Here is a 17,404-nt window from a genome sequence, read left to right on the forward strand (position 1 = left end):
TAAAATCCATTGTTCATTGTTCTAACATAGTACTTTTACCACGATATAGTCTCCCATATAACTACTGCTTAGTACCATGGGCAATTGATGCCCTTGTGAGCCTGTTTACCCCTGCTTAGTAAAGCAAAGAATCAGACCTAGCGCCATCTGCATATCACTCCGGTCACCAATTGGACCGATGAACTCACCACTCTTCACCTGCATATCCACCCTGTGAAACCGCGCAGTGTGCGCTGCACCTTGCTTGCACACCTTAATATGAGCTTGCATCCTCACCTTTCTGGGATGTTGCACCCTCGTTCCACTCATCGGAACCATTGAAAGCGCATTGTCTTCTCGCCAAACAACCAGTACCGTCGCAGAAACACCTCCGCTGCCCATTCCGCGGTTTCCCACCTTCCAACATGCCTGTTTACATGCTCTATGGCTTCCGCTGGCCTCGCGCCGGCTTCACGGGGATTCGCGTCTACGTGGTCTTGCACAATCTCGAGGACGCCACCGCCGAGTATATCCAGCAGCCAGTCACCACCGAGCTTCTTCTCGAATCTTTCCAGAAGACAGAGTCCAGTATCGTCGAGCGCTTGCCGGAGATGCGCTTCATCGAGCAGTACGACCCCGAAGACACGAGCGATGCGGCTGTCAGCAAGCCGTTCGCCTACGTCGCAGCGAAAGTCATATCTATCCCCGAAGCTGGGGTCCCTTGCTCCGAAACAAGCTGGACGCCGGAGGATCTCTTCAGCAAGTCGCCGTTGGATCCCGCCGCCGAAGAGGCTATCACGGAGATGCGCGACAAGTACGCTGCGGGAGAGCGGGTCGGTTGGTATATTGTCTACAATGGCGATCCCGAGAGGTGGTTCCCTCCGTCAGACGAAGAGGAGGATAGTATGGACGACGACGATGAGGGATCTTACGGAAATGGCGAAGAGTACGATAACGATCAGACGCCACCAGCGACGCCTTCATCAGCCACGGTAGGTTTCGAACCAAAGTTATTTTGCTGGGTGTCATGGCCCCTAACAGAGTTTGTGTTATGCAGGTACGCCTTCCCCAGCGGCTGACAAGATTTTTTGGCCGGAAAGCGGCCTGATGCCTGTACTGGGGGATGTGATTCTTAACGTCTTACGCTTGACGATTCACCATCGACTTGACTTCCATCGCAAAGCTGGCTTTGGGTGTGTTCGGAAACCTCGTTTCGGATGGCTCACTTGTTTTTATTCAGCGCGATAAATGTCTATTTCGTTCAACATCATTCGTTACACGGCGGCAGTACCCTACATGGTACCATAGCCTCCTTTTTGCCAAGCGGCATCGAAGGTCGCCTGGTCCACAGCGAATTGTTTGATGTAATCCTTCTCCAAATCATGTGCCCTCTTGCCAAGCAGGACCAAACTGTGAAGAGGTCGACCCATGTCAACTTCTGCCAGCTCCTTGAGAGTACCAGCAACCAGCTTCTGGTCAGGAGCTCCAACACGAGCGGCTCCGACAGCCAGACTGTCCGGGGTCCAGACTTCCTCCTGGCGCTCCTCCTCCGTTTCGAGCATCTGACTGGCGCACTGCGCAACTGTCATGAAGCGCGGAGGCTCGTAGATCAGACGTCCACGGGCCATGTTCTCGAGGGACTGCTCCTTGACCTTGATATCCAACAGGACGAGTGTGTGAAGACCCAGTCCAGCATTCTCCTTAACACGGTCGTAGTAGGACGAAGGCTTCCAGGTCTCAGTGAAGAAGACCATGCTGACGGTCTGTCCGAAGTTGTACAGCTGCAAACCGGTGCAGCCGATACCAGACATGATCGATGCATTAGGGATGACTTTCGACTCGATGCCCAATTCACGGGCGCGTAGGACTAGATCGGTGTGTGTTGTAGCACTAGTAGCTGGCCGTCAGTCCCTTTGCACATTCCCCCATCAAACTACATGTCACTGTGAAAACACATACCCGAAGGGGTCGCCAACCACCAGGAAAGCGACATCGACTTTGTCGGCTTCAGCGAGGATATCATCGCTGCCAGTCTCGACCAATTCGCGGTCCGCTACGATAACAGGACGTCCATAGAAAGCTTCCTACTGAAGTGAGTCATTCCCAGTCAGCCACCTCTGCACCGATGTGCTATAAGTATGATCGCGCAGAGACACCCACTAGTTTCTCCTTCTCCACAAGGAGGATGCTTGTGTACGCTTCGAGGTAAACGCGCTCGGCCTTCTTGACCACCTCCAGACCTCTGACAGTGATGTCAGTCTCATCGGCAAGGCCGAGTCCCACTAGATAAAGCATTGTGATCGTGCAATGGGGTGTATTCGCTCTTGAGAGAAAGTTGATTGCGACGTAAAAGTTTCCCTTATCACCCCGCCAAATGCGGTGGAAGGCGGAGGAACTGATGATCCGGATATGTGAATCGGGGAAGCACGCGCGTGTCAGGTGACGTGCCTTCATCCTCCGCGGGATGTCCTGGGGTCTGTCTATTGAGGGACGCTCTATTCATCAGCCTCCAGATTGTTGGAGTCTTGAGATCATTTTTCTGCTGTTTTGTTCTAGTGCGGTCTGTCTGGATTGCCAGACGACCTGCCCTTGAGTCTCCGCGAAGATGTCTACGGACCGGACACCGAAGTATCGTCAAGAGATCCAGCAGGTAAGCGTGTCAATTAGCACTATTGAATTCGCTCAATTGATTGAACTGCACATCTCCGTATCGCATGTCTACATTTATTCATGTTTGTATTGCTTGCCTCAGACTGTGTTCCCTTTTGGAACCAGGCTGCACATTAGGTTGCTATCGAGTCCATTCACAGCAGCCTATATCGACTGCTGTCGATCTGAACTACTATAGTCACTTGCATCCGTTTGCCCAATTTATGCTGAGACGATTCACTCTATCCTTCCCGTTTCCCTCTATTTGAACTCATCTGTCCATCATAATTGCTCTCAAACTATGTCACTGTTCCTGGTTCAATGTCGCTTGACCCTTCATCGCGATTCCTATCTATACCTTATTCCGCCTCCAGACTTTATCAATACTTCAGCCCTCAGCATGTTTGCTCTCCCAGGAGGATTTTCACCTGGTTCGGCGTATGAACGGAGGATGCGGATGTCGAGAGCGAAGAGCAGTTCAGAGATCGCTTGACTAACACTTGGCGCCAGATGATGTTCGTCTCTGGGGAAACTGCCGAACCCTCGGTTGAAACGACTACTCTCATCGAGGAGATTGTTCGCCAACAAGTTGTCGAAATTGTACGATACCTTCGTCGCTTTTTCCAACCTGTGGATGACACTAACGCCCCTACTAGCTTGCTAGAAGCACCGCTCTAGCAACCCGCCGCGGTGTGCGCTCTATCTCCACCGATGATCTGATCTTCTTGATCCGTCACGATAAGGCCAAGGTATCTCGCCTGAAAACCTTCCTCTCATGGAAGGACGTTCGGAAGAACGTCAAAGACTCGGACGACAAGGGCGGTGCCGATGCGGCCGACTTCGCCGCCGCCGACGATCCCATCGCCGGAGGCGTCGTGGCTGGACCTCAGGACGTTGCGTCGAAGCCGAAGAACAAGCGGGCCCGTGTCGGTCTCGCTTGGGACGTGAACAGCTTCTATTCCGTGCAGGTTCCCGAGCGCGAGGATGAAGAAGACGAGGAAGAGGAAGAGCAGAACTACGCCACCCTGCAGCGCCTTGCCGCTGCCGACGAACGCACCAAGCACATGACGAGGGAAGAATATGTGTTCTGGTCGGAATGCCGTCAGGCGTCCTTCACTTACCGCAAAAGCAAGCGATTCCGGGAGTGGGCCGGGTTCGGAATCGTAACGGAGTCGAAACCTAACGATGATATTGTCGACATCCTCGGGTTCCTGACCTTCGAGATAGTGCAAACACTGACCGAGGAGGCCCTCAAGGTCAAGGAACGGGAGGATCGAGAGAAGAACCGTCGTGGCGGCGCAGATAATGGCGAGGATTCCAAGAAACGTAAGCGCGAGACCGGACTCTTCGATCCCCCCGAGGAGGGCCGTACTCCTGTCGAACCCAAGCATATTCGCGAAGCCTATCGCAAACTACAGGCGACTCCCAATAAGAACATCGCCATGCTGCTACACAACGGTCGTGTGCCGGCCCGGATGCCATTACGATTGGTGAGTGTGTTTAGACCTCTCTCTGCGCAACGCTAACAGCGAGAATAGATTTGATGGGGTTATTTTGTTATACGGCGTCTATTGGAGTCCAAGCTAGTGATACCCTCAACATGCACTCCTAATTTTAGGACCAGCCCCTTTGCATGATCTGGTGCGATAGCATTGCCATAATTAATTTGCTTTTGTTCTGCACCAAGACTTTTTTGCTTACGCCCCACATATCTGGAGTTTCTGCCATTGGAGGATGTATCTTTCATTTCGCAAATTAATACAAATATGATACTAGTGACATGCTACTTCGCACATGTGTCATTAGGGTCATGAAATCATAGGTAATCCACTCGTCCACGGCTTGCGTGGTTCAGCGAATAACGAACAGCGAGAATTTACTCGTTCGCGTGCGTACGGCGCCCTATCATTCCCGATTAGTATCGATCTAATGTTCAATGACGATAAGTGAGAGGAAAAGCAAAAGAACTTACACTCCTCCAGCTCCGCCCGCGACAGCTCGCGGATGCTGTTGATAGCCGGCACGTTCCCGGTGGCCACGCTCTTGACGGTCTCGACGGCGCGGGTGAGCATCCCCTTGCGAGCCAGCGCATAGTGGGCGGTCACCGCCTCGAGCTTGATGACGCCGATGCGGGGATCCTCGGGGCCACCGTCGTGCACGCCATCGCCCAGGTCGCCGAGCCAGGCCTGCAGGGCGGGCGAGTAGTACTTCTTGACTGTGTCGCGGTCGGAGATGATGGAGGCGGTGCCGGAGATGGAGGCCCAGGAGCCGCTGAGCGGGTCCAGGAAGGACATGTTGACCTCCTTGGGGTGGGCGGTTAGGTCCATTGTCTTGTGCGAGAAGAGGTTCGTGTGGAAGATCAGGTCGATGCCGCCGTGTTCCTGTGCATTTGCAAAGTCTCAGGTTAGCTTTGATAGAAAAGGACTGGGGGAGGAAAGGGGCATGTGATTGTTGTTTTGGAGACTTACCTTGCCGGCGAGCGCCATGCAGCGGGATGTGAGGAGCTCATCGTCGGAGGACTTGGTGGTGAGCATGCCGAACTTGGAGTCACTGATGAACGTGACGAGGTCCTCGACCTTCTGGGGCAGAGGGGGGTCCTCGTGGGACTTGGCTGTGTAGGGGTCGAGGGGCTTGTTGCCGGCGGCGGTGTTGATGGTGCTAGACATTTTGGTGGTGGTTGTGATTGTGGGTTATGTGTGAGAGATGTGTATTCAATTGAGCAATCCTGGTGTTCTCAAGATGATAGTAACTGGAGGAGATGTGAGCGAGCTGCAGGACATGGACTGTATTTATCAGATATGATCGATTGCCAAGGCTGGCGTAGATGTGACGTCAATGGGTGTCATTGCTTGCGTTACTCTATCGCCTGTTGATCCTCGATGAACGCCGTGACTTCGATTGCGCTAACCTGGAGGTTGATGTCAACTGCTCTGATGATCGATCGATTCGAGGCAAGCCCATAGGCAGTTTGTGCGTGTAGATTTGGACAAAGAAGTTACCTTTTCCGCAGTCGCTAGCTCAATTAAGCATAAACGGATATGACAGCCATCGATAGCTGATACAGCCTTAGTTACTTAATTGAAGCTCCAATTATACGCGATGTTGACACCGTCTTTAGATCTACAGATATAATACAACCGGTGTTAAACCTTTTCAAACATGTAGTAGAGCTTTCATCGCATTCTCTCCTCTGTACTATTTATTATATACTCTAAATATACGTAATGGAAATTAACATCATTATGGACATTAGAACCCTTAGTCAAGAGAATTGAATAAAATTTCCCTCGTAGAAAACCCTGATAATAATCCCTTTAGTCCAAAAGAACTCTGTCAACGCCTAATGTAAGAATTGTTATGATAGAGATATAAGTATCTCCAATACCAATGCCGGTTGTGCCAGTGCTACTATAGTTATATGTCACACCGCCCCTCCACACGTGACATGTTGGCATCGTCTAGACAAATACCAGCAATGAACTCAGGTCGAGAACTAAGGTTCCAGTCCTCTTGAACACACATTCCTCTAGCCATCGCAATGTCAAGCTGCAATATATAGCCATAATGCTGCAGTGGCTAGTTCCGCGCCTGCTACTCCCAGATTTCTTATGGTCTGATCATAGGGCGACAGTTCTCAGCGACCAACTACCACCGATTCCTCGCGTAACTCCCCCACGTGTCCGTTAATTCTGGGGTGTCATCCATACATACCTCCGACAGTTTTCCCGATCATATTGCAGCTGGGTCGGGGTCGCCTACGATAATCAGATCGCCCAGCTTCCGTTCGGGCTTATTCTAAAATGGTCGGACGGTACTCGGCTTGAGGAGGTTTTGGCAATACAAGTCGCCAGGCAAGCCGGTCTACCTGTGCCCACGGTTATCTGCTACGGAGAGCATGCCGACAGTCCGCGCGCGCCGGTTTCAATCCTGATGACGCGGGTTCCTGGCAAGGAAATAGGTCAAATTTATAATACGCTAAGCGATGAAGAAAAAGAGGCGGTAGCTCGACAGCTGGATCAATATTTAACGTGTATAAAAAACTGGGAAACCCCATGGGGCGAAACAGAATCTGCTCTATAGTGGGAACGCCGATTAGAAGTATCCGGGTGCCCAATCACCTGGCCGGCCCATTCAGGTCAGAGCAAGAACTCAACAACTATTTGATAGAACCTGCTTGGTCGGGCGGGTTTTCTTTCGAGGAGGCTTATTACAAGGCGATGAATCAAGCTAGGAAAATGAATGAACTACCCCATTACATTGTCTTTACACACTGAGATCTGAAACACCACAATATTATGGTCCATGAGGGACGCATTACAGGTTTTCTAGACTGGGAATCAGCAGGCTGGTATCCTGAGTATTGGGAATACACAACAGCGTTGAGATTCACGCCGGAGGACTTCTGGTGGTACCACTTCGTGGCTGAGCTCGGTGGAAAGTCTTTTATGCGGGAATTGGATTGTGAAAGGGCATTGACTTGTTTGACTAGTGCCTCTTATTACTGGTGAACAATCCGCTTCTTTCCAAACTTTCATTCCATATTACCTTCAGTGTGAGACTAGTATCTTGAAACCATCAGTCTCTCGTGTCGAAGAGCTGCCCAGTGTGTCGCTGCTTATGCCTCACAGCCCCAGTAGGTCGAAGAGGAACTGTGATATCGATTCATTGCAGATGCTAGTCTTAAGTTCTAGCTCGCGTACATACTCTCGGTCCATCTTGGCTTTAATACAACAGGAACAACCCGGACAAAAGTGAGATTAGGATTTAGGTTTCGGCTCAGTTACCGGAAAGATCCAAGTTTCATCCAAGGAGTCGAAACTTTGTTCCACCAAGTACAATGCCTACTCGATGTGCACCAGAACGCATGAAGTCCGACTCAACGGGCGGGTTTCTCTTCGAACCGTTGCGGCCTTTCCAGCTTTGATAGGAAACTGTTAGCCACTGCTCTACCTGTAAAGAAGAAGAGATATTCAGCCATACCATGAAACAATGAAAGAATGACTCACATTCAAAGCCCGCATAGAGTAGAAGTTGCTAATGGCCTTGGCTGAATATTTCCTCGCTGCACCAGCCGCATTGGCGTTGCCCTAGTCTTTAGCCTCGGCTTCGAGACTGTGCAGATTGTCACATCTAAGGATCACTTTCCCAGATATTCTGGATCACAGTCCGATTTATCGCTTGTCACATTTTAAGCGCCGAGAAATTATGTACGTGCGATAAGATCTCACACATGATGCTGATGTGTCGGCGGTTAGTCGAAGCAGCACTGCACACCATAGGATAGGTTAACTTAGCCGCCACGCCAAACCAACCCTACACCAAGCTGTATTTATAGTCCGTCTCATGCCTTGACCTGGATTATGGGAGGTGCACCAGAGAATCCCGCCACAGCATAAGCAGGCAGTTTGTGCATGTAGAGTAGTTGTGTGGTCTGAATTACAGAAAGCATAAGGTTGAGATTCAGACCGCTCTGGCAGAGGGGCCTCTCTGTCTGGGGATGCTTCTGAGCTCCCCATGAGCCGCAAGACTCTATGCTACCGCGTTTCAGGTAGACTTTCCATGCAACAAGCTCAGGCTTCAGGCTCCCTGAGACATGTGGGCGTGGTGCAAGGCGCAATAACACTTTTCGTGATCGCCCGTTGGGGGCCATTCGACAACACCTCGAAGCAGAGATTATTCGACCGCCGATCATATATGTGCCACGAGATGGGAAAATTCTGTAAGTGGGGTACGCTCGTTGCAACCATGTGGTAGATATCCACTCTGCTGTTTGTTCTGCCTGGAGACCCTGTAGAGTTGACCACCAGTATAATCAGCACTTGGAGCTTTCGAACGAAGGGCTGTACTCTTTTACTTTCTTCCATGATCTCAGATACCACTAAAAGTAGGCTATATTTGCATCATCGAGGCCGTAAAGACTGTGTCACTTCACGACAACCAGACCTCTTTCCCATCTAGTACGGTACAATCTGTTTTTCATGATAAGCTCTCCGTGATATAACCTGAATCTTGAGAGCACACGGCGCACGAACTGGTTTGAACAGGCCGAAAACTCATAAGGCCGATATATCGTGGTTACGATGAGCGGATTAGGGGGACTTTCAGCCCCCGCGAGTCCTTCTGGAAGGAGTATCTGACGTCAGACACAGTTTCAGACAACACTTTTGGTGGATCATTGCCACATGGCGATGCTCATAGAAACTTCGCAAGTATTGTTGGATTCTCGAAATTAGTTGGATGGGAAATTGGATGCGAACGAGGTCTGGGGGCGAAAGTTGTGTTGTTTGAAGGATTGTGTCGGGGGAGCAGGCGGAGATGCGCAACAACAACCAAATTCCCTCGTTTCTTCCCTTCCTCTTTCTGACAACAACCTCCCCTCTGTTTCCTGTCGCCAGACAATTGGCTTCCATCATCAATTGGGTTATGGACATGAGCTCAAATATCAAGTCAAAGGTATGACAGTCTGCATCTAACATGTTCTTTTACTAATTGCTTACAGCTGTGTTGTTTAAAGGGATGCCTTGCAGACTCTGACACGATTTGGCCCCAACGCCATGACGAACTAGTCTCTTCAGGCCCGCGAGGAGAGCAGAGACTGCGATGCTCCCTTTCTCGAGCTCACTGCCACATTCTCTCATAGCGGATACCCGTTCAACAAGGACAGGCGGCCTGTCATGATGCAATTTATTTGCTATTCGCAGTGCCTGGATTCCAGCCGGTCAGTTGATCGTTCCCGCCGAGTCATAGCCAAGTACTAGATTACTTGGCCTACCAGCTTCTATGGCTCCCGTGGAACTTGTAGCCCCTGTTCAAACATTACGGACCCAATATCTGTGCTGAGTTAGGGGAAAGCTGAGAACAAGGATTGCGTACTGGGCGGAATCGGCTCCGGCGAGGGATCCCATCTGGGGGAGGCGACGTATATCACCTCCTGCAGGTCCCCGTCAATTTAATAAAGCCTATTTGTTTTCGGTCCTCCTGAATCCTTGGGTGGCGATCCTACACCATGGCTCTACCTGCTATGCCTCACTACAGACAGGACCCTTACCCGCCGCAATACTCAGAGATTCCTATTTCTCTTGGCCACACGCCCTACGGTAACCCCTACGCTTCAAAGTCTTCCGACAGTCTCGGATCACGATCGACGTTATACTTCCTCCCGAATGACATACTCGAAGATCACATCGACGACGTGGCAGGGCAAACTCAACACAACAAGATGCCTACCAAGCACATTGACAACAAGCTTCTTCTGGCAGGATTGGAGACGAACTGGGACTCTTCCGACCGCTTGGCTGTGCCGAGTCTGAGCATTCCCAAAGCTGGCATGTATGATCGACCACCGCTCAGTCCATGTCCTTCATATACATCGCGATCGAGTCCCACGATGAGCTCTTCCTCCACGACCGAATGGAAGTATAACAAGCCGCTTCCCCCGGTTCCCAACCCACAAGAGAAACATATCCATGCCCCATACCAGTCAGGCTCGCCCGTTGGAGAGTCTTTGCCGCTCTACAGCTCGCGGCCTCAGACACCTAGACCTATGACTCCAGGCTCTATGCCATCGCGATCGACAACGCCACAGCCACCAATGGCACCTCGACCTCTTACTCCTCGATCAGTAACCCCCCAGCCTCTGAACCCTCGCCCCATGACCCCTCAGCCGTTGAACACTCGGCCCATGACCCCTCAACTTCCGACGGGCCGACCAATGACCCCCCAGCCGTTAACTCCTCGGTCTTTCACGCCGCGACCTAACGATCAACGTTCACTGAACCCAGAATTCTCCTTGGCCGCCGCTGCGGCATTGGACGCATTTCCGAACGGACCTTCATGGCCACAGCACGTTGACGCTTCATCTACCACAGGCCTTTTTCCTCCATATCATTCTGAAAAGGGCCTCTTTCCTCCGTACAACCCGAATACTAGCGCACCAGCTCAAAACCGTTCCGACGGGCCCTCAAAGCAACCATCGAAGAAGTCATCGGAGCAAAGGCTATCCGCTAAAGACGACGGCGACGAGAAGCCCATATGGCGAACACTCAAAGCGGGAGTGCGACGCGTTCTCACCACGAAAGCTTCATCTTCAAATTTGAAGAAACCCCAGTCTCAGAATGACCGGAGAGCATCCATCATCGTTCGGATGTCCACGAATCCGCAACAGCCACAAGAGTCAGGAGATCAGCAACATGATTGGATGCAAAATGTCGAGAAACAGGACGAAGAGCGATATCAAGATGCGGTCAGCCGCATGAAGAATGTGCTTTCCAGTCTCTTAGAGGATGGGTATTCAATGGACGCGATTCTTCAAGCCGAAGCGAACCAAAAGTTTCTCCGGTCCCTCTTCTTAAGAGTTCAAAATGACCCTCTTCTCGGCTTGAACGTTGCGCCACCAGCACCACCAAGTCGCTGTGCATCTCCTGCACCTCTGCAGCTCAGTCCTTCTTTCCTTCCAGATTCTCCCCGCCTCAACGTTCACAGTCATTCCCATTCTTATCCTCCTCCCAGCTCACCAGCTCTTCCCCCACCTCCTCACTTGAACACCCATACTTACTCCCATTCTGTTCCCCCTCCGTCGCCAGCGCCTACCAGTCCTCTACCTCCATTACCCTTCTCTCAGACCCATCCTCCCACTACCCCTGCTTCACCCGCTCCTACCTCCAAGACCCGCAAGACCGGCGCTGAGGACGAAGACGCTTGGGAGTATGTTGGCTACGAAGATGACGCCACGATACAGGACGACGGTCCATCAATACACTTTTTCAACCTCGGCGAAAATCGATCTGACACCTCCAGCATCTACCCACGCTACACAAAGATGATGGCGGAGATTGAGGACGACTTAAGCAAAGCATTCCCACCGACCCGCTGGAGTCTGACCAAGCCCGGCCTAGAAGATATGACCCTCCAAATCCTCCTCCAGATTGACGATCTGGACGACCTCTTCGCGTTCGCCCAAGTCAACCGCGCCACCTACCAAGTCTTCAAGCGTCACGAACTGCCCCTGATGCAGAACACCATCCGCCTCAAATCCCCCGCCGCCTGGGAGCACCGCCAGATGAGCGACATCAACTCGCAGGAATCCTCGTCGGAGGAAGAGCCCTTCACGGCCGCGATCTACTACCGCCACTACACCCGCGACCACCGCACGCTCGCCACGCTGAAGGGCCTGATGATGACCCACTGCCGGGCCGTAATGCGCTCGGCCTCGTACACGGCCCTGTCGCGGCCGGCCAGCCCCGCGGCCCGCAAGATCGACAACGCAATCTGGCGCGTCTGGACCTTCTGCCACCTGTTCGGCATGCAGACGGGCCGCGACCACGACATCGACGGCCAGGTTAGCTGGCTGCGCGGCGAGGTGCGCTCCCCGTTCCAGCCCTGCCCGGACCCCAACGACGTTTGCAGCATCCTGTTCGACCCGCCCCCGGGCTTCGGCGAGGGCAACAACAACACCAATACCCCCGGCGGCCTCTCCGTGACCGACATGCAGGACATGGACGAGGTCTGGACCTGTCTCAAATACATGTTCGGCTTCCTGCGCGGCGAGACCGAGCGCGCCCGCCGCTTCGGCGTCTTCGCCAACGCCAACGCTACTAGCAGTAGCGACGACGGTGACGACGGCAGCGGCAGCGGCAGCGGCAGCGCCTCGTCCCCTCCCTCTTCCCCCCCTGACTCCGACAAACGCAATCAAGGCATGATCATGCTGCACGAATGGATCTATTACCTAATGACCCTAGGCCCGGAAGCGGTCGTCGAGCTCGCCCCCTTGGGCCCGGATACCCATGCCGAGACGACGTTCCAGCGCGCCATGTCGCGCGGCTGGACGACGTGGTCGGCGCCCCGGCCCGGCGCCACGCGGAGTGCTTTCTTGACTGATGCGTTGGGCCGGGTGTCTGGTGGGTTGCGGCGGTTGGAGGAGTTACAACGAGAGCTGTGGTATAATTATTTGTGAACCGTGTGGATGGGTGAGTTATGTAGGTTTTATTTGGGATGGTGCGGGTGTTTTCTGGGTAGTGAGCGAGGTTTTCTTTCTTCTGTCTCTTATCCTTCTTCGGGCAGGTATTTATGAATTGGGAGGGTTTAATGAATGGAATGAGTACTGGCTCTGATTCTTGACATAAGTTCTGTGTTGCAGTAATTTCCCTTAAATCTTGTAGTTCATATGCAGTATGAAACCGTGCCACTGAAAACATCTCCAATAACGAAGACCGGCCAATTTAGTCTGCCTGCCGACATGACATGTAGCAAGCTCGATCAAGACGCCTAGCTCAAAAAGCTCGTAGACCACTTTCACATAACCCATGAACCCCAGCCCAACCAAAACCAACCCACAATCACGGCTCGGCCTTGAACACGCCCCGAAGCAAAACCGCACCCCCAGCCACCAAGCCCACCATCGTCGGCAGCTCCCAGCCCGGAACAACATCCTTGCCACTCGACGTCGCCGACAGGTCTCCATGTTTGATCATGGTCCGGATAATGGGATAATACCACCAGGACCACGAAACCGCGATCCAGAGCACCACCCAAACGAAGCCGACGCAGCGCTGCCAGAGCGGGGGGACAGCCGCATCATCGCGGGTGGTGGCAGCGGGGACAACAGTATCAGCATCAGCATTCACACCTCCGTTCTTCTGCTTCTGATTGTCTTCGGGTCCAGTCTGGGCGGGTCCGCGCCGACGGCGAGACCGCTGCGTTACCGTCGTACGCCACACATACTGCACCGCATCCTCGAACATGATGGCGACGATATGCGACAGGAAGAACAGGGCCGTGCCGAAGTGCGCCCCGCCCTCGACGCCGGCGACGATATCGCCGATCATGTGCATGATCATGGAGAGACTGAATACGATGAAGACGTTGACGTAGCGCTCGACGAGGGAGGGTCTTGATAATTTGAGAATGCGGGTGGTCACGCAGTTTGAGAAGCTGCTGAAGGGCCAGCGGAGGTATTGGTGCCAGAACTTGCTAAAAGGGTGGCCAGGGTTAGATACGAGTCTCTGCTCGGATTTGTGGACAGAAGGGGCAAGGAGGAGTCAAGGATAAAGGTGGGATTTGGGTGTTCAAATAGAATGGAGACATACCCCCAAAATCCACGGCACGTGTAGGAATCGGCAAGACTTCCGAATAATGGCGGCCATTGAGACACAGAATGGTCGCCCGAGCCGACGAAGAGGATGGCCGCGCCGCGATACATCATATCCAGGAACAGGTAGGAAGGGATCAACCCGATAATGTAGGTGCAGGCCAGCCGGCCGGGCCATTGGTCCAGTCGGTAGGAGAACTCCTGTCCGCGGTTGTAGAACGATTGGTCGGGGTGGAAACGCGGATGCGCAAGGAGACGGAGGAAGAGACCCTGCCAGATGATGATGGCGAGCTGGCGTACGACGTACTGCGTGCGGCCGGGAGGAGGGTTGGTTTGCATTACAGCGGGGAATGGAGGGATGTTCTTGGGCTGCCATGGGGTGCCGATGCCCCGGATGGTGAGTAGGAGCTGGAAGGCGGCCTTGGACCGGTTTGGCAGTGTGGTAAGGTCGACGTCGGTGACATAAAGGAGATTTATCAGTTGGATGAGGAAAGTGAAGGAGTGGCCGCCGGTTCGCATCTTGAACATAAAAGTCGCCGCGCTTAGGTTATTGAGCACCCCCTCGAGGTAGGCCAGGTAGACCATTGAGGGAAGACAAATCCATCGCATGAAGGAGCCCTTGGGGGTCCGAGTGAGCAGTGTGATCATGATCAGATTCTGCAAAGCCATGACCACGACACAGCAAAGATCTGGTGAGATCGCCATTATGGGTCGGTTGCCTGGACTTTGATCGGCCTTGGTGCAAGCCAGGCTCTCGAAGACGCCCGGGGCATGATATATCTAGCTTATTCCCTTGCTCGAAGGACAAGCATTTTGCGACTGTTGCCGTTTGGGGTTTCAATGCAGGGAACTGTGCGACACGAGAAAGTAGCAACCCAAGCAGACACTGTCAGCTCGTCAGTTCACGGCAGCAGCGAAAGTCCAATAGGATGACAAGACACAGGGAGCCCATGAGACTGATGCTTTTTGTGTGCTACCTTACCTCTGTGTTCACGACCCTGGCGTCAGGCAATTCCATCGTCCCTGTTCTAGTCTTGAGGACAATCCGGATTCGGGCGGATGGGAACTGGATCTGACGCAGGAACAGCTGATCGCGATAACAAAGCTCACATGGATCATGTAAGGTGAGCTAAGAATTGGAGAAAAAGATTCCAATCTCTAGTGCAGATCAGTCTAGATGAAGTCTCGCTTCACGACTGGATGAGAGTCATGCCATTGTGTATCCATGTTCTTGTGCCACGGTAGATGCATGGAGCTCCGAGTGAGTGCTCTGGCTGCATGGCGGACCTTTCTCCTGGTGCAGACAGCCCTATCAGTGGTTGGTGAAGAGGAGGCTTTTCTCGATTCTGGGAACAACCGAAGCGAGGAAAGGAGCTCAGCTAGAGGCAGGTGACTGCTCGGGCTATCTTCACCCCGACGTGACTCGGGTCGATTTTGCCCCGAGCGTTCATTTGCCCTCAATTCTCCCACTTTACCTCGCCTCCTACCAAAGAAAACTAAACCGACTAGGTAGCCTAAGCTTCGTGGTATAATCGGCTACGGAGCTCGCCTGTAGAACATAATACGCCGACGAAAAATAAGCATGAATTGTGAAAATCTCGTAAATTCGTATCCTAGAAATTGTTTTACATGAACCAGTCATGGCTACGTGCAACCAAAGCTTAGAACCTCAATAACCCGTCACCGTAGCGAGTCACTCCACAGTCTCATTCACTCCACTTAAGCGAAAGGAGCATCAGTCAGGCGGAAGTGCACAGCCTTGATCTGAGTGTAGTTCTCCAAGGCGTACGAGCCAAGCTCGCGACCAATACCGGATTCCTTGAAACCACCGAACGGCACTTGAGTGTCGAGCATGTTGTAGCTGTTGACCCAGACGGTACTATTTTCATGGTCAGTATTTGTTCGGTCGACATTACAAGCAGGTTGACGGATACATACCCAGCACGCATCTGGTTGGCCACGCGGAGGGCGGTGTTGATATCCTTGGTGTGAATACCAGCGGCAAGACCTGCAGGGATCTATCAGTATGGAAAGTACAAGATTAGAAGGAGTTAAAGACTTACCGTAGGAAGTGTTGTTACCAATCTTGATGGCGTCCTCGACGTCCTTGAACTTCTGAACGGTGATAACAGGGCCGAAGATCTCCTCCTGCACAATCTTCATGTCCTCGGTCACATCAGTGAAGACAGTGGGCTGGATGAAGTAACCCTCATTGCCGTGGCGCTCACCACCGATGGCAACGGTGGCACCAGCCTGCTTGCCGTGGTCGATGTACTCCATGATGCGATCGAACTGGAGCTTGGAGACCTGAGGACCCTGGAAGGTGTCCTTCTCGAAGGGGTTGCCGACCTTGTTCTGAGCACTACGCTCCTTCAGGCGAGCGACGAACTTGTCGTAGATACCCTCCTGAACCAAGAGACGGGAACCGGCGCAGCAGCACTGACCGTGGTTGTAGAAGATACCGAAATTGGCCCAGGTGATGGCGTTGTCAATGTCGGCATCGTTGAAGACAATGTTGGGGGACTTGCCACCCAGCTCCAGCGTCACCTTCTTTAGGTTACTCTTGGCAGCGGCCTGCATGATAGTGCGGCCAACCAGGGTAGAACCAGTGAAGGCAACCTTGTCAATATCCATGTGGCTGGAGATAGCGGCACCGGCCACACGACCGAAGCCAGAGATGACGTTGACCACACCAGCGGGAATGCCAGCCTCGAGGACCAACTTGGCGGCGTAGAGGGCAGACAAGGGAGTCTGCTCGGCCGACTTGAGGACGACGGTGTTACCAGTGGCCAGAGCGGGGCCGATCTTCCAAGACCACATGAGGAGAGGGAAGTTCCAGGGAATGATCTGACCGCAAACACCAATGGGCTCGTGGCGGGTGTAGGCGAAGGTCTCGTTGTTTGTGTCAATGGTCTGACCGTGGATCTTGTCGGCCCAGCCACCATAGTAGCGCAAACACTTGGCAGCAGCGCCAACATCACCCTTGGCCATGGAGATCGACTTGCCGTTGTCAAGGGCCTCGATGGCGGTCAGGATGTCCGCATCGCGCTCGAACAGGTCAGCCAGCTTGGTCAGGAAGCGGCCACGGTCGTGAGGAGTGACATGACCCCAGGGGCCCTCGAAGGCCTTGCGGGCAGCCGCGACGGCAATGTCGACATCCTTCTCCGTAGCTTCGTGAACGGAGACAATAGGCTTCTCGTTCGTGGGGTTGATGGTCTCGAAGGTCTTGCCTTCGACACCCTTGACCCACTCGTTGTTGATGAACCTGATCGTAGAGCAGATGGTTAGTGGTGGGGATGAGGCATAAGAACGAGTTCACAATAGGGAGACACATACAAGCCCAGAGGCTGCTCGTACTTGGCGAGAGGGGTCTCGATGGTGGTGAAAAGATCAGCCATGATGTGAGATTAAGAAGGTAAAGAGGGGTAAAAAGAGGGGAGATGGAGAGGAGAAGAGGAAGAGAAAGAAAAGATTGGGGGAAGGGGAGGGGAAGCTCCAGTGTTAATAAAGTAATGAATCTGGTGAACCATAGCTAGGATCGCCGAGGTGGGGATGGGAACGGAGGGAACGGAGGAACATTCAAAGGGGAAATGATGGAGGGGGGGAAAGATGTCGCCGAAGGAGGGGTGGAGGGGAGAAGGGGGAGAGGGGGGCGAAGCTCTCCCAGTATGGTTAATGCAGGTGCAGTAC

At 53.0% G+C, this 17,404-nt stretch overlaps 7 protein-coding genes across 7 annotated transcripts; 3 read left to right on the forward strand and 4 right to left on the reverse strand.

The window, feature by feature from the left end:
* The first annotated feature begins 11 nt into the window (after nt 1–11).
* BO82DRAFT_307368 (AorFlbE) lies at nt 12–1,386 on the forward strand. Its single transcript, XM_025632283.1, has 2 exons — nt 12–971; nt 1,037–1,386. Exons 1-2 carry the CDS (start codon nt 405–407, stop codon nt 1,085–1,087), a joined length of 618 nt encoding a protein of 205 aa, XP_025493375.1. The 5' UTR covers nt 12–404; the 3' UTR covers nt 1,088–1,386.
* dph5 (diphthine synthase) lies at nt 1,272–2,274 on the reverse strand (the record flags this gene model as incomplete). The annotated part of the gene is made up of 3 exons (XM_025631297.1): nt 1,272–1,869; nt 1,939–2,063; nt 2,140–2,274. The coding sequence occupies 3 exons, from the start codon at nt 2,272–2,274 to the stop codon at nt 1,272–1,274; spliced, it is 858 nt and encodes a 285-aa protein (XP_025493376.1).
* A 622-nt stretch (nt 2,275–2,896) lies between these two features.
* Nucleotides 2,897–4,669, forward strand: BO82DRAFT_332620 (transcriptional regulator SPT3). Its single transcript, XM_025633186.1, has 3 exons — nt 2,897–3,228; nt 3,285–4,118; nt 4,167–4,669. The coding sequence occupies exons 1-3, from the start codon at nt 3,139–3,141 to the stop codon at nt 4,170–4,172; spliced, it is 930 nt and encodes a 309-aa protein (XP_025493377.1). The 5' UTR covers nt 2,897–3,138; the 3' UTR covers nt 4,173–4,669.
* Nucleotides 4,352–5,303, reverse strand: BO82DRAFT_353166 (blue light-inducible protein Bli-3). Its single transcript, XM_025634891.1, has 3 exons — nt 5,097–5,303; nt 4,601–5,009; nt 4,352–4,530 (listed from the first exon to the last, which is right to left on the reverse strand). Exons 1-3 carry the CDS (start codon nt 5,292–5,294, stop codon nt 4,505–4,507), a joined length of 633 nt encoding a protein of 210 aa, XP_025493378.1. The 5' UTR covers nt 5,295–5,303; the 3' UTR covers nt 4,352–4,504.
* A 6,145-nt stretch (nt 5,304–11,448) lies between these two features.
* BO82DRAFT_353169 (uncharacterized protein) lies at nt 11,449–12,731 on the forward strand (the record flags this gene model as incomplete). The annotated part of the gene is made up of 1 exon (XM_025634892.1): nt 11,449–12,731. A coding segment is annotated over one exon (1,132 nt), but the record flags the coding sequence as incomplete, so codon positions are not given.
* A 25-nt stretch (nt 12,732–12,756) lies between these two features.
* Nucleotides 12,757–14,474, reverse strand: BO82DRAFT_431205 (wax synthase family protein). Its single transcript, XM_025640683.1, has 2 exons — nt 13,713–14,474; nt 12,757–13,596 (listed from the first exon to the last, which is right to left on the reverse strand). Exons 1-2 carry the CDS (start codon nt 14,417–14,419, stop codon nt 12,963–12,965), a joined length of 1,341 nt encoding a protein of 446 aa, XP_025493380.1. The 5' UTR covers nt 14,420–14,474; the 3' UTR covers nt 12,757–12,962.
* A 748-nt stretch (nt 14,475–15,222) lies between these two features.
* BO82DRAFT_353171 (aldehyde dehydrogenase family protein) lies at nt 15,223–17,268 on the reverse strand. The gene is made up of 4 exons (XM_025634893.1): nt 17,051–17,268; nt 15,778–16,979; nt 15,653–15,722; nt 15,223–15,593 (listed from the first exon to the last, which is right to left on the reverse strand). Exons 1-4 carry the CDS (start codon nt 17,110–17,112, stop codon nt 15,434–15,436), a joined length of 1,494 nt encoding a protein of 497 aa, XP_025493381.1. The 5' UTR covers nt 17,113–17,268; the 3' UTR covers nt 15,223–15,433.
* Between the last annotated feature and the right edge of the window lie 136 nt (nt 17,269–17,404).

The sequence above is a fragment of the Aspergillus uvarum genome (genome assembly GCF_003184745.1).
Source record: "Aspergillus uvarum CBS 121591 unplaced genomic scaffold BO82scaffold_18, whole genome shotgun sequence".
Lineage (NCBI taxonomy): Eukaryota > Fungi > Ascomycota > Eurotiomycetes > Eurotiales > Aspergillaceae > Aspergillus > Aspergillus uvarum.